The sequence below is a fragment of the Myotis daubentonii genome, chromosome 9 (assembly GCF_963259705.1).
Source record: "Myotis daubentonii chromosome 9, mMyoDau2.1, whole genome shotgun sequence".
NCBI classification, from domain to species: domain Eukaryota; kingdom Metazoa; phylum Chordata; class Mammalia; order Chiroptera; family Vespertilionidae; genus Myotis; species Myotis daubentonii.
The window spans coordinates 19,721,846-19,737,619 of NC_081848.1; the positions used below are offsets into that span (position 1 = coordinate 19,721,846).

Sequence of the window (15,774 nt, forward strand, 5' to 3'; positions counted from 1 at the left end):
TACCTCTGATCCCTTTGGTTTTCAACTTGCATGGAATATGTTTTTCTATCATTTCAGTTTGACCCTATGTTTGTCCTTAAAGCTTAAGTGAGTCTCTTAGAGGAAGCATGTAGTGGAGTCTTGTTATTTTATCTATCCAGCTATTCTATGCTTTTTGATTGGAGAATTTAATTCACTCTTGTTCAGAACAGTTATATATATATATATATATATATCCAATTGTTTCAGCAGTATTTCTTGAAAAAACTATCATTGCTCTATATTGTCTGTGTTCCTTTGTCAAATACTGTATTTATATGCATTTATTTCTGAGCTTTCTATTTTGTTTCATTTATTTATTTGTCTATTCATACCTCAATACCATATTGTCTTTTTTTATTGTAGCTTTATGGTAATTACTAAAGTCAGGTAAGGTCAGTCTTCTAACTTTGTTCATTTTATTCAATACTAGAGGCCCAGTGCAAAAATCTGTGCAAGGGCCTTGGCCCCTGCTGCCATAGCGGCCGCCTTTGCCTCAACCCCTGCCCACAACTGCAGCCAGAGGCCTCTGCTGCCTCTGCCTCAGCCCCGCCCACCATGGCTTTGTCCAGAAGGAAGGATGTCCAGAAGGACATCCGGTCTAATTAGCATGTTATGCTTTTATTATTATAGACTAGAGGCCCAGTGCATGAAATTTGTAAGTGTAGGCCTCCCTTCCCTTGGCTGCTGGCATTGGCTTTATCCTTTGACCCTTTATCCTGCAACCTTGCAATAATCCTTTATTCGTTTCTTTAATGATTATTTTAAATTTTCTATATAGATGATCATGTCCTGTGTAAACAAAGACAATTTTATGTCTTCCTTCTCAATCTGTATGCCTTCCTTTTCTTGTCTTATTGTATTTGTTAAGACTTCCAGTGTGATGGTGAGAGGAGACATAGTTGCCTTGGTCCCTAACTTAGAGGAAAGCTTCTCACCATTAAGTATGATGACCACTATTGATTTTTTGTTGATATTCTTTATCAAATTGAGAAAGTTACTCTCTAATCCTAGATTGCTGAGAGTTTTTATAATTAATGGGTGCTGGATTTTGTCAAATGTTATTTCTGTATCTATTGATATAGTCATATAATTATTTTTCTTTTTTAGCCTGTTGATGTAATAAATCACAGTAATTAGGTTATGAATGTTGAACTAGCCTTGCATACTTGTGTGATAAATCCCACTTGGTTGTGCTGAATAATTCTTTTTATAAGTTGCTGGATTTTACTTAGTTTTCTTTTCTTGTCATATCTTTGTCTGGTTTTGGTATTAGGGTAATGCTGGCCTCATAGAATAAATTCAGATGTATCCCCTTGACTTTTATACTTTGAAAGATTGTAGAGAATTGAGAAAATATTTCCCTTAAATGTTTGATAGATTTCACCAATGAATTCATCTGGACCTAATGTTTTCTATTTTGGAAGGTTATCAATTATTGATTCAATATCTTTACTAGATGTAGGCCTATTCAGATTGTCTTTTCTTGTATGTATTTTGGAAAATTGCTTTTTCACTTCATTTAGGTTGTCAAATTTGTGGGTGTAATATTACTTTACTATCTTTTTAATGTTCATGTAATCTAAAATGATATCTCATATTTCATTTCTGATATTAATAATTGGTACTTTCTCTTTTTCCATAATTATCCTGGCTAGGCTTATTTTATTCATCTTTACAAAGAACCAGCTTTTGGTTTTGTTGATATTTTATAATGATTTCCTGTTTTCAGTTTCATTTGATTTCTTATTATTTATTTTCTTCAGCTCATTTTGAATTTACTTTGCTTTTCTTTATTCTAGTTTCCTATGGTGAAAACTTAGATATTGATTTTAGATTTTTCTTTTCTAGTATATGCATTCAATGCTATAAATTTTTACGCACTATTTTTGCTGTATCCCACAATTTGTGTTTCCATTTTCATTTAGCTAAAATATTTTTAAATTTCTTTTGAGATATTTTCTTTGATGCACATGTTATTTACAAGTGTGTTATTTAATATCCATGTATTTTGGGATTTTCTATTTATCTGTCTATTTTTTCTAGTTTAATTTTATTGTAGTCTGAGAAAAGATATTGTAGAACATCTATTCTTTTACATTTGTTCAGGTGTATTGTATGGCCCAGAGTGTGGTCTATCTAGGTAAATGTTCCATGTGAGCTGGAGAAGAATGTGCGTTCCTCTGTTGCTGGATGAAGTAGTCTATAGGTCAATTATGTCCAGTTGATTGATGGTGGTGTTGGATTCAACTGTGTTCTTACTGATTTACTGCTCGCTGGATTTGTCCATTTCGGATAGAGGGGTGTTGAAGTCTCCAACGGTGATCATAGATTCATCTCTTTCTCCTTGCACCGCTATTAATTTTTGCCTCATGTAATTTGATGTTGTGTTCTTAGGCGTATATCTATCATTTATAATTTTTTTTCTTTCTCTTTATTTCTTCATTCTTTCCTTCCATCCTTCCCCTGTTCCTTCCTTCCTTGCTCTTTTTGGTGATATTTTAAAGTAAATCTCTGCCATCATGTCATTACACACCTTTTTCTAAAAAATACCTAAATAACTACATTATTTTAGCATATGATATTCTATCTATCCCATATTCCATTTTCCTGAACAACTTATTTGAATCCGAATATGAACAAAGTGTTTGATTTTCATACATTTCTTAAGTTTCATTTAAAGAGAAATTCTACTCCTCCCTTATCCCCTGACGCCATGCTATTGACAAATGAAAAAAATTGGATCATCATCCTGAAGAGTGTTCTACATTACTATTATTTATTATTATTTTTGCATATATTAGCTATGATTCTTTTATAAAGTCGAGTTATCTTTAATCAGCTGTTTGATTATCCGAATACATAGCCTTTATAAGAAAGCCAGGATACATACTTAATTCTTTCCCTTTTACATTTTTATAATAATTCTCAGAATGATGAATCTTGCATCCAACAAAGATAACCAAAGGTTTGTGTGACTATTAGTATGAAATCATGGATTTTTAGATATTACTTTTGTTTCAATCTACTGCTGTCATTATTTTTTTTTGAGCTCAATTTATCTCATGCAGATGGTAGTCTTTAAAGGCACAAAAAGAAAACCTGGATTCATCTTGTTCACCTCCTATCCAAGACCTGAAATCAACAATTTCTGCAATAAATTTCCTTTTAACGGTGAATGAATTTGGAGCCCAAAATCTGTGCATTATTTAATCATTACTTCTATTATTTGTCTATTAAGAGTGTTCAATGTTCTTCTAGACCTTTGCAGTTAACAAAGCTAAATAGTAGGTCATTTTTAAGAAAAATGTCAAACTACGAATTCGTACTGATATTTCATACTGATAAGTCAAAGATTACAGATTTTATTTAAATAAAAAATTTGTATATATATCTTTTTTCTCTTATCCCCAAAATGTACTTTTTAAATACCTTTAACATTCATATTTATTTATTGGCTAGTTTAAAAATAATTCAACTAGTTGCGCTACTCACAAGAAGACCAATGAATGTAGTTTAAGATTTTATACTTTTGATGTGTGTGTTGTTCTTGGTGTGTATGCCTCATTAGGATGTACTGTTAACATAGTGACTGGAAATATTTATCTATGAAGTTAAATTCTTCTATAAAAAAGCTTTAGCTTATTAACCAACAGTTGATATAGTTAGTTACCTTATTTCCCACTTATTTTTTGGAAGTTGCTTTGTATTTTTATTTTTGTTTGATTTTTAAATTAATGTAAAACATTTTTGTACTTCCAAGGTCAAAACTAAGAAATAAATACATTGTGAAAGAGCTTGCTTGCATATTTGTTCCCATGTCCTATTCTCTCTTATCTTAGTAGGTAACAATTTTTATTAGTCTTTAGTTTATTCTTCCATTATATCTTTTAGCGAATATTAGCAAATATGTGTGTATTTTCCCCACTTCTTACACAAAAGTGAGCATATATTTACCTTGTATAGTCTATACCTTATATATTCACATCAAATTGCATATTTTTGCTAGTCTTTCTTAGAAATAGATTCCTAGACCTAGGATTGCCAGGTCAAATGGTAAATCTATAAAAATTTTTACTATTTATTGCTAAATTCCCTTCATTAGTTATATCCTTTTGTTCTTGAGAAGATTTTGAAAATACAGGTTCCCTAGTCTCTGACCTACTGAGTCAGAGCTCCAAGATTTAGGTGATGACTCAGGTCTGGGAAGTCTGGTCTAAAGAAAATGTTTTAGGCCACCCTTAACTTAAATCCGATTAATTGCTAACTTGATATGTGCTGGACACTGGTGAGAGAAATGCTAAAATGATTGGAGGATCTCATAGACCAGTGAAGCGGAAACATTCATAAACAAATCATCGTAACATCTTGTGATTGCTGGTATAATAGACATGTGCATACAGTGCTAAGGGAGAACAAAGGAGTGAATGGCTGCCCAGGAGAATTGTACTTGGGATATACTGTTCCTGATAGAAGCAGAAGTACACATTTACCAAACTCTTTACAAACCTCATTTAATAAAGTCTCCTTCCTGAGAAGAAATACATCGTGAGTCTAACTATGAACTTATCCCATTTGTACTGCTTTTTTGCTTAGTTTATTCTTTGAGGTAGCTTCCAACTGTCAAGCTGAAACTACCATGGACACCTGTGGATAATGATATTTCCAGTGTGAAAATATTACCATAATTGTGAGCATACTGTGTTTTACGTGACACAAATAATGCCATTCATATAGTTGACAGGAGAGAAGATAAAAGTCAATAAAAAGAGAATTATTTATTAAAAAGATCTAATGTTACAAGAACAGTACACAGAATTATTATCTGACTGTGCCTTCCACATGGTATATAACCTTATATATAGTACATATATACAGACTGTATACAATATATTTGACGGTTTGACATGGGGTCCACAATACCTTCATATAGGCATGGAAAACATTCACTTTCATGAAATTTTTGATTATGAGGAGTGTTTTTTTTTCTTCATAGTTCAATTGACATTATACAAAAATACAGTCTCTTTAGTGATTTAAGACTGTGTGGTTATTATTCCATCCTAGAAAAAGCTCACTCAGTATTGCAGCTGGGAAATAATGTACCTTGATAAGGAACATTGTTTTGTTTTCTTCAAAGCAACAAGTGTGCAATATATAAGTACATAAACATTTCAAACCTATTTTTTAAGTAGGTTTATGATGCAAAATACATATTCTGCGCATGTCGAGTAAAAACATCCTATATCTTTGATTCCACTAAGAATACAACATCAGAATTCTATATTTAAATATTCTGTCAGATATGTGCCATCCATCAGCTAGGTGAAAATATTGGTTAATTTGAATTTGCCATATACTGACATTATAATTTGTGGTGCGGGTTGTTTTATAAGAGTTCTAGTAATAACCTGATTTTTAAAGTCTGTCACTAAATCTTATATAAAACACCATGAAAAATGAAGAAAATGGTTTAATTAATCAAATATAAAGTAAAAATTATTGCCCATTTTTAAATATTCTTGCTGCATTCTTTTCAGATGCACATTTTGCTCCTACAAGCTATACTATGCTCAGGAAAGCTCATATTTTGCCTGCCTAATAGCATCCCTCTCTGCAAAGTCCAGCCTCTCCCAATACAAAGGAGGTGCTCAAAGAAGGCCATTTGGTCATTATTATTCACTGGCTTCAATATTCACCATCTGTAGTAATTTATTAGAATAATCCATAAACTAAAATAGTCTTTTAAGTCACTACTTATTTGTTTAGGGTTTTTTTTGGACATAATTCCCTCAAAACAGGAGTAACCAACATAAATAGTTGTTCTGTGGCTCTGAAATTATTCTTTTAGGGTATGCAGAACAGAAATTCCAATCTCTCCTCTGATTCTACAAGAATTAACCTCTAGAGCCACCAGTTTGAGCTCAATGTTGCTTCATATGGCTTCCTGTTAAAGATGTAAATAGAATGAAAGTTATAAAATAAATTGCTTTTTATTCTCATACTAGAGGCCGCATGCACAAAATTTGTGCATGGAGGGCAGGAGATGGGGGGCGGGCGGGGGGCAGTCCCTCAGCCCAGCCTGCATCCTCTTGCAATCTGGGACCCCTCGGGGGATGTCCGACTGCCAGTTTAGGCCCAATCCCAACTGGCAGTTGTATATCCCTCTTGCAATCCGGGACCGCTGGCTCCTAACAGCTTGCCTGCCTACCTGCCTAAACACCCCTACCACTCTGCCTGCCTGCCTGATTGCCCCTAACTGCCTCTGCCTGCTTTCATTATTGCCCCTAACCACTCTGCCTACCTGCCTGATGCCCCTAACTGCCCACCTGCCTCCCTGATCACCCCCAACCACCTCAGCCTTGGCCCCCACACCTGGGACCCGGGCTTCCCTCCCTCTGGCTGGAAGCAGGCACCTGGGACCCGGGCTTCCCTCCCTCTGGCCTGCCACAAGCACCCAGGACCATGGCCAGCTTTGCCCAGCCCAGGCTGCAGGCACCCAGGACCGTGATCGTGGGTGGCTTCCCTGCCTCCAGGGTGGCTTCCCCAGGGCTGGGCCCCGGTTTTATCCGGAAGGATGTTGGATGTCCAGAAGATGTCTGGTTGATCTGGTCTAATTACCATATTACCCTTTTATTAGTATAGATTAACATCACCTGTTAACATGCAGGCTGTTTACTGGTGTATGACTTTGTAAAAAATTTCTCTTCAGGCATCTTTTTGGGTGTGATGCAAACTGTGGCAAGTTCTCATGTTGGTTAGAACTTTTGTAAAAATATCACCAAGCAGAAAACGTTCACCTCACTTTCTAACAACTACCTAGGATCAAATAGGTCTTGGTTGATGCCTCCAAATAGCAAATGGGGCTCACTGTGGCCATGTTTCCACAGTTTAATTTTAAAAATCAGTTTATCGTAGAGATCCTTTTTACTTAACAGTTGGTAATAATTTATAAGTGGTGTGTGATGCACAGAACTGTTTAAAGATCAAAATTTATTTGTTATGCTTGAACCATTTTAACTTACAGACTATATGTATGCATAATTATTTGCATGACAATTTTTCATTGTCTTTAAAATTATTTTCAATTAGAAGAAAACCTTGGACCTCATTCCACCTCTGTTTTGGCAGTAGGTGTGGAAACAGGAAGCTGTGTCTGTTGTAATTTCATTTACAAGCTAGCACCCTTCACAATAAGTCAGTGTCTGCAGTTCTTAGTAACCATATTTTTTGTGACTTTAAACTCTTTTGTTATTAAAAATAAACATTTAATATATTTGCAGCTAGATAACATAGAACTTGATGAGAAACAACATCATTTAAATTCATTTGGACTCACTGTCTATTTATCTTGCACTAATATAAATGGCTTACTCCCTACCCTAATAACTTGCTCTAGGGATGCATATAGAATAGCATATTGACAAATTTTGCTATTTCACTATGCAGTCATACAATATTTTTCCAGAAAATTTTTGTATACTTATCCTATAATGGCCCACACAACTGAAGTATTTTTCATATCTCCTGTCATGTTGTCAATTGAAATATAAGCCAAAGGGAAAAGGAAAAACAGTAGATTCAGAGTCTTAACCAAAGTTTTCATTCTCAGTTTTGTATTTGTGTTTGAAACAGATCTGCTAGAAACCACTTACTTAACAAATGGATGGCACACACTTAGGGTTATCAGATATAAAATCAAATTCCCACATATTAAAAAAGCAAAGAATACATTAGACAGAAATTACCATTTTTTTAAAAAATCATTACATACAACCTGCATATTTTTATTGGACCAAGAACTGTCCTTTCCATTGACAAAAAACAAAGAAAAACCTGATGGATAAGTAATATTTCCCCCAATCTCCTATAAGTGCATCATGTATAATCCCAAGTTTTTAAAGCTCATTCCAGTGTCCTGGGTCTCCACTTATAGTACACTCTTCGTCACTATTATCAGAGTAAAGCAAATTAAGTCTGCGGTTTTCACCAAGAGGTTGAAGGAATCATCAATGCCAAGAGCAACGTTACTGATGATGAAGATGTGGAGAGAGTATGGAGGGTTGACTGAGCACTAGTGATTTTTCCACCTGTGAAAAGAGAGAAGCAGTAATGGAGCAAATTATTTTGATTTTACTTGAGCTAGGAAAGAATTGTGTTTAGGTGTGTAAGACAAGTGAATGCAACATTGGTCCTGTTTCTGATGAGAGTGTTCCTAGTATTTATGAAATGAGACACTGTCTGTGGTTCCCATAAGTTTTATGGAGGGCAGAAGTAGATATGGAATACCGTATTAAAAAGGCAATGCCATGTCTAACAAACACATCTAATTAGAAGATTCAGGGTAAGTTTTACCAATGATGTAATAATGGAAAACATCCCACGTTACAAATATAAAAAACAAAAGAATTTCTATAGTACACAGTTGAGGGCATGGAGCAAAAACAATTTGTAAAAGTTTGTGGCAATAGAAATGTATAATTTAATTACTTTAGCCAATTTTTCAATTTAATAATAATAGCATATTATTTCATTTATTTAAAGGTTCTTGATTGATTTGAGTTTCAGTTGAGTAGATTCTCATACCAAAGTTGCCAAAGGAGAGTTATATTTCATCACTCTTACTTTCAACCAGAAGTTCTTCCTTCTTGAGACCAAAAACACCATATGCAGTTAAAGTATAAGGTGATTGTCTGATTGAACTGACTGATCTGAATGGATTAGTTTGAAGTAGTTCTGATAGCACTACATAATCATAAACTAAGTGCTACTCTTAGATCTAACTTCAGAAATGGTTCTTCAAGCCAGAAGTCTTCTGAAGTATCATCATCATAATTTATATTTAATGAATGCATACTGCATGCCATGCACTGTACTATACATATTATCTTTTCTCTTTTTCTTAATCCTCACCCAAGGATATTTTTTCCACTGATATTTTTAGAGAGAGAAGGAGGGAGGGAGAGGGAGGGGGAGAGAGAAACATCGTAGTGAGAGAAGTACATTGATTGATTACCTCTCCCACGTGCCCCAACAGGCACTGGGGATGTACTTGTCCTTCGTCAGGAATGGAACCAGCGGCCCTTCAGTGGGCATTCTAACCACTGAGCCAAACAGGCAAGCGCTTATATATATTATCTGATTGATCCTCACAACATTCCTATTCAACAAGTAATATTATTTACCCCCCTGTTGCCAAGGAGGGAACTGGACTTAGAAAGATTATAGAACTTGCTTAGGGCTCTCTGTGAAAAATCAATAAAATATACTTTAAAAATTCATATGCAATACTTCTGGTCTTAATCCAAATCCTCTACACTAATAAAAGAGAAACATGGTAATTAGTGTCACTCCGCTACCATTCCCATTGGCTAATCCCCCTGTCACTCACAGAGTAGGGCTGAGATATGCAAATTAACTGGCAGCCAAGATGGCGGCCGGCAGCCAGGCAGCTGATGCGAACAGGGAGGCTTGCTTGCTTCAGTGACGGAGAACTCCAACATTCCCCACCTGACTTGCCGGCCTCTCAGCTGCAACTCTCAGCAACTATGTTGCGAATAAAGAAGCTAAAAAACCCCCAGAAACCTGCTTTACTCAGCGGGGCTTCAGCCAGCCGGACCGCAACATTGTATCAAAGACAGACGGTAAACAAAGGCCAGAAACCTGTTTTCAGCAGGCGAGGCCTCAGAGCTAAAGCTGGCCCAGAATAAAAAAAAAAAAAGAAAGAAAGAAAAAAAGGAGCGGTTGGGAGCTTCAGTCCCAGCCTGAAAACAGCCATCAGCCTCTCAGCCAGAATGGCCAGGCACCCCAGTGGGGACCCCCACCCTGAAGGGTGTGTGACCAGCTGCAAACAGCCATCATCCCCTCATCCAGGCTGGCCAGGCACCCCAGTGGGGACCCCCACGCTGATCCAGGACATCCTTCAGGGCAAACCAGCCAGCCCCACCCATGCACCAGGCCCCTATTCTATATAGTAAAAGGGTAATATGCCTCCCAGCACTGGGATCAGCAGAGCTGAGAGGCCTCCCGGCACTGGGATCAGCGTGACAGGGGGCAGTGCCCAAACCCCCTGATTGCCCTACAGCTCTGTGTGTGACAGGGTGCGGGGCCACAACCTCCCTATTGGCCCTGCTCTGTGTGTGATGGGGTAGAGCCATAACCTCCCCATTGGCCCTGCCCTGAGTGTGACAGTGGCATCGCCCCAACCACCTGATCGGCCCTGCTCTGTGGGTGATAGAGGGTGGCACCCCAACCCCCCCCCCACGGGCCCTGCTCTGTGTGTGATGGGGTAGAGTCATAACCTCCCCATCTGCCCTGCCCTGAGTGTGACAGTGGTGGCACCCCAACCCCCTGATCGGCCCTGCTCTGTGGGTGATAGAGGGTGGCGCCCCAACCCCCTGATCCACCCTGCCCTGAGTGTGACAGGGGGCGGTGTCCCAACTCCCCTATCGGCCCTACTCTGTGAGTGACGGGGGGAGCTCCTCAACCCCCTGATCGGCCCTGCTCTGTGCATGACAGGGGGGAGCTCCCCAACCCCCTGATTGACCCTGCTCTGTGCATGACAGGGTACGGAGCCCCAACCCCCCTGATGGGCCCTGCTCTGTGCGTGACAGGGGGTGGTTCCGCAACCTCCCCATTGACCCTGCCTTGAGTGTGACAGGGGGCGGTGCCCCAACCCCCCAATCGGCCCTACCCTGAGCGTGACTGAGGGTGGTATTGCAACCTCCCAATCTGCCCTGCTCTGTGCATGACAGGGGAAGGTGCCCCAACTCCCCAATCAGCCCTGCTCTGAGCCCAACCAGGGGCTGCACCTAGGGATTGGGCCTGCCCTCTGCCACCCGGGAGCAGGCCTAAGCCAGCAGGTCGTTATCTCCCGAGGGGTCCCAGACTGCAAGAGGGCACAGGCCGGTCTGAGGGACCCCCCTTCCCTCGAGTGCACAAATTTTTGTGCACCGGGCCTCTAGTATGTTATAAAAGAGAAACACGCAAATTAACCATTCCTCTGCTATGCTCAAGCCACGCCCACCAGCCACGCCCACCAGCCAATCAGGAGTGAGTATGCAAATTAAACCAGCTAAGATGGCAGTGGCCATGGAGCTGGAGCAAGCAGGAGGCTTTGGTTGCTCTGGTGATGGAGGACCCCAAGCTTTCTGCCTACCCTGGGCTCCGCTCAAGGCTACAAGGTTTCAATTATAGAAGATACATAAATCCCAGAAAAAGAAAAAAAGGAGAGGCTGGCAGCTTGGGTCGCTGGGGGGCATGGCCAGCCTGAAAACAGCCATCAGCCCCTCATCCAGTCTGGCCAGGCACCCCAGCAGGACTCCCCCACCCTGAAAGGGCTGTGGGCAGCCTGAAAATGGCCCTCAGCCCCTCACCCAGGCTGGCTACACCCCTATGGGGTGAGGGTCCCTGCTGGGGGGCTTGACCAGCCTGCAAATAGCCATTAGCCGCTCACCCAGGCTGGCCAGGCATCCCAGTGGGACCCCTACCCTGATCTAGGACACCCTTCAGGGCAAACCAGCCTGCCCCCACCTGTGTACCAGGCCTCTGTCCTATATAATAAAAGGTTAATATGCAAATTAACCCTAACAGCAGAACCACTGGGAATGATTGGTCACTATGACACACACTGACCAACAGGGGGCAGATGCTCAATGCAGGAGCTGCCTCCTGGTGGTCAGTGTGCTACTACAGGGGGAGCTCTGCTCAGCCACAAGCCAGGCTGACGGCTGCCAGTACAGCGGTGGTGGCAGGAGCCTCTCCCACCTCCTCAGCAGCGCTAAGGATGTCCAACTGCAGCTTCAGCTTGCTCCCCGCTGGCAAGTGGACATCCCCCAAGGGCTCCCGGGCTGCCAGAGGGATGTCTGACTACCAGCTTAGGCCTGATCCCCCAAGGAGCCTAAGCCAGCAGATGGACATCCCCTGAGGGGTCCCAGACTATGAGAGGGAACAGGCAGGGCTGAGGGACTCCCCCGAGTGCACAAATTTTTGTGCATCAGGCCTCTAGTAAATAAATATTTGGAATGTAATAGAGCCACAAGCAGAGTCCTACAGGCTATCACTTGATTCTTCTCTCTAGGTTGATAGTTCTGCTTGGAAATGATTGCTCAATAAATAATGCTTATAATTATACATTAATTAAATGTTCATTAAACTTTTTAATGTATTTTTATTGATTTCAGAGAGAGGAAGGGAGAGGGAGAGATAGAAACATCAATGATGAGAGAGAATCCATTGATTGGCTGCCTCCTGCATGCCCCCCACTTGGGATCGAGCCCATAACCTAGGCATGTGCCCCTGGCTGGAATCGAACTCGGGACCCTTCAGTTCACAGGCCAATGCTCTATCCACTGAGTCAAACCGGCTAGGGTCATTAAACATTTTTTATACAAGGCTTTACTGAAAATTGTTTAATACTTTCTTATTTGGACATTTGCAAATTTAATTAAATATTTTCTTCCTATTTTGACTACATCAGTGAAAGGGTTACTTTTGTACAAATTTGTGCAATCCTTCCTTCCTTTAACCAGTTTTCCCTTGCTGGTATAATAATGATGGTAGTGGTGAAGATATGTGGCCTTGGAGACAACCATACCTGGGTTTGAATCCTGGTTCTTCTACTTAGTAATAGTGTGATCTTAGGCAAGTTACTTAAATTTCATCTATAAAATATGAATATGTAATGCCATCTACCTTACATGATTGTTACTAAGATTAAATAAGATCATGTATATAACTCACTTATCACCATATCTGACATATAATAAGGACTCAGTAAAAGCTAGAAATTATTAATATTGCTAACAACTACAATGTCTGAATAATCCCTGGGGATCTAATGTACAGCATGGTGATTTTAGTTAATAATACTATGATATATAATTAAAAGTTTCTAAGAGAGTAGATTGTAAATATTCTCACCACAAAAAGGAAATGGCAGTTATATGATTTGATGGAGGTGTTAACTAATGCTATGGTAGTAATCATTTTGCAAAATATAAGTATCAAATCAATACATTGTACACCTTAAGTTTACACAATGTTATTTTTCAAAACTAGAAAAAACCCAAAAAAACTTATGCTCAATAACATTTATAATTTATGTTGAAGTCAATAAACATGATCAAAATTTTAAAAAGCATTCCCTTTGAACTTCCCTATCCCTCATGCTCCATTATGTAATGATAAAGTAAGTCAAGACAATAGAGAAATAGGTATGTTAAACTAGAGCTGTACCAATTTAAAAGCAGTATTTCAAAACCCAAATTACAAGGTACTGCTTGAAATCAGGAAAGGCAAGGGAGTTTCACTAATGAAGACATTTAAATGAAACTGTCATGTCCTTTTTTGAATTTACAGAAATTCTGCGATTTGGGGCAGACTACAATGATTTGCATTAATCAGAGTATGACATGGCAATCAGAGTGAGAAAAGAAACCCTTCAAAATCTCTGGACCATGCAATCCATCATATTAATTTTCACGAGGTTTATACCATCTTGATGTTTTGAGTGGTCATCAAATTAAGCCTATTATGTCAAAACTTACCTGAATATGATGGTACCCTGATTTGGGAACTAGCCGTTCCATCCCCTCCTTCACTAGATGCTCGAACTTCAATGATATAGACTCCAGCATCGGGGAGAGGTACCACTGCTTGAGGTTTCTGTGTTTCAATAACTTGACTGTTGCTGTGGCCCTCTTGCCTATAAAAAACCTAGGAATGATAACAGTGTTTCAAACATAATGATATTTATGTTTTCATTTCAAATGTTAATTGTCTACTGTATGTCACACTCTGTGCTAAGTACAAGGAGCTTATAGTTCAAATACATACATAAACAATGTGACATATGTGCTATGTGACTCAACTGGAAGTATATACAATGTGCTGGTCGCAAGCACAGTAGAATTTAATTCTGTCTGGAAGTTGGGAAGGCTTTTCAGAGGAGGTGATGCCTGAGCTAAACATTTAAAGATGAGTCAAGCTCACCAGTTGTTCCAGGAGAGGAGAAGAATTCTAGAAAAAGGTAAGAGAAGATTAAAACATACATCTAAGCACTAAGAAACCATATTATTGGGGTATGGACTAGAGACAAGACATATGGGAAGACTCATGAGAAATGAGGCTAGAGAAGTATGTAGCGAGGGGGCAGATCACTGGGCGTCTTCCATTCTTGATCATTGAAAGAAACAGTACCCCGGGAGTAGTCAAAGCTGTCAACCTTTAATCATTTGGAAGAAGAAAAAATAAAATTTGATAAATATATCAATAGTAAACCCTTAATGTAGGAAATGGCTGAGAAGTTTAAAAATTTATTAATTTTACTTTGGTGGTTTGCTTGTTTTTGGTGAACTGGCATTTGGATACATTGGGTAGCGAAGTTAAGCCTTTTTCAGACATTATTTATGGCATTAGAATTGAATATGTATTCATGGCAGAGTTTCATAACAACAAATTAGGATACAGAATTATACTGTTTACATATCAAAATATTAAGGTCATAGAGATTATGCGATTTATACAAGCTCATGTGACTAGTTATGGTAGAAATTATGTTAGTTGAGCATTCTCATGATCAGCTCAGAGCACTTTCACTATATCATATTGTCCCTACTCATTTACCCCCAATAAACCTTTTGGTGTGTGTGTCTAATAATCAAGTAGCAGCAGTGAAGTTATGTTAAAATGCATTTTTATCCAATTTCATTATTTCTGTGCTTTTTCATAATTGTTGGTATTATAATATGATTACTTTGCATAATGGAAAGATCAATAGCTTTGCAAATCATACAGATCTGGGATCAAAACAAATATCCTTCAAAAGAAAAACAATCTCCTATGCATTTCTGTTTAGGCAAATGTGGGCAAGTTGCCAGTCTTTCTAAACCTCAAGTACCTCTACTATAGAGATAATAACATTTATTTTATGGTTTTGTTAAGAGAATAAAATGAGAGGGTGCATATGAAATATCTAGCACAGGACCTGGTGCATGGGAAATGTAATAAGATAAAGCTACTTTTGCTTCATCATTGTTCTTTGTCAATGGCCAGAATTCACATTTGCATCACAAAACATGGACTGGCTTGGGAACCTAGACAAAAATCTATAATACTGTTTTCTTATAAAAATGTGATTTTAACTCAAACTAACCTACAGACAAGAAAAAATACTTCTGTATAAATGTATATAACATGTGCAATAATTGTAGCTACTGAACTTCATATAAGGAAGGAAGCCATAGCCTTGATGTAGTTACAAAGTGATAAGAGCATTATTGAATGTTTCTCATGTGGGCCAGGCATAGTGCCATACACTGGAGATTCACCAGAGAACAAGACAATATGGTTTCAGCCCTTATGGTACTTATAGTCTATATGTGGACATAGGTAACGATGCAATGAAGTGTATTATGTACTGCAATAGGAAACATATTTGATGGTAAAGCAAGTCATGGAGTGGGTACTTAGTCAAGATTTGGGGAATCAGAAACACTTCTTAAATGATGCCTATAGCAGTTTCTTTTGGCTTAAAAAATGACAATTGTATCAGAATATATGCTTCTCATTTTGACTGTAGCAGTGTAATAAATTAGAATTCTGATCATCCACATGAGGTAATTAGAAAGCAAATACATGGCAATGGGAATGTATGTAAATTGGTGAGGGTTGGTAGGGGAGTGACTATTAGAGGACACTGTTATTATAGTAGATAAATTACAATTCCTATGACAAAGAAAAATGCAACCAGTAATG

At 38.7% G+C, this 15,774-nt stretch overlaps 1 protein-coding gene across 1 annotated transcript in view; it reads right to left on the bottom strand.

Annotated features, from left to right (window-relative positions):
- Positions 1–6,373: 6,373 nt before the first annotated feature.
- LOC132240636 (contactin-5-like) overlaps positions 6,374–15,774 on the bottom strand; it is a 43,313-nt gene continuing 33,912 nt past the window's right edge. The window contains exons 4-5 of the mRNA XM_059708081.1: positions 13,566–13,734; positions 6,374–8,108 (exon numbers count right to left, since the gene is read on the bottom strand). Coding sequence (XP_059564064.1) covers positions 8,005–8,108; positions 13,566–13,734 — 273 coding nt within the window. The 3' untranslated portion in view covers positions 6,374–8,004. The remainder of the gene's footprint in view (positions 8,109–13,565; positions 13,735–15,774) is intronic.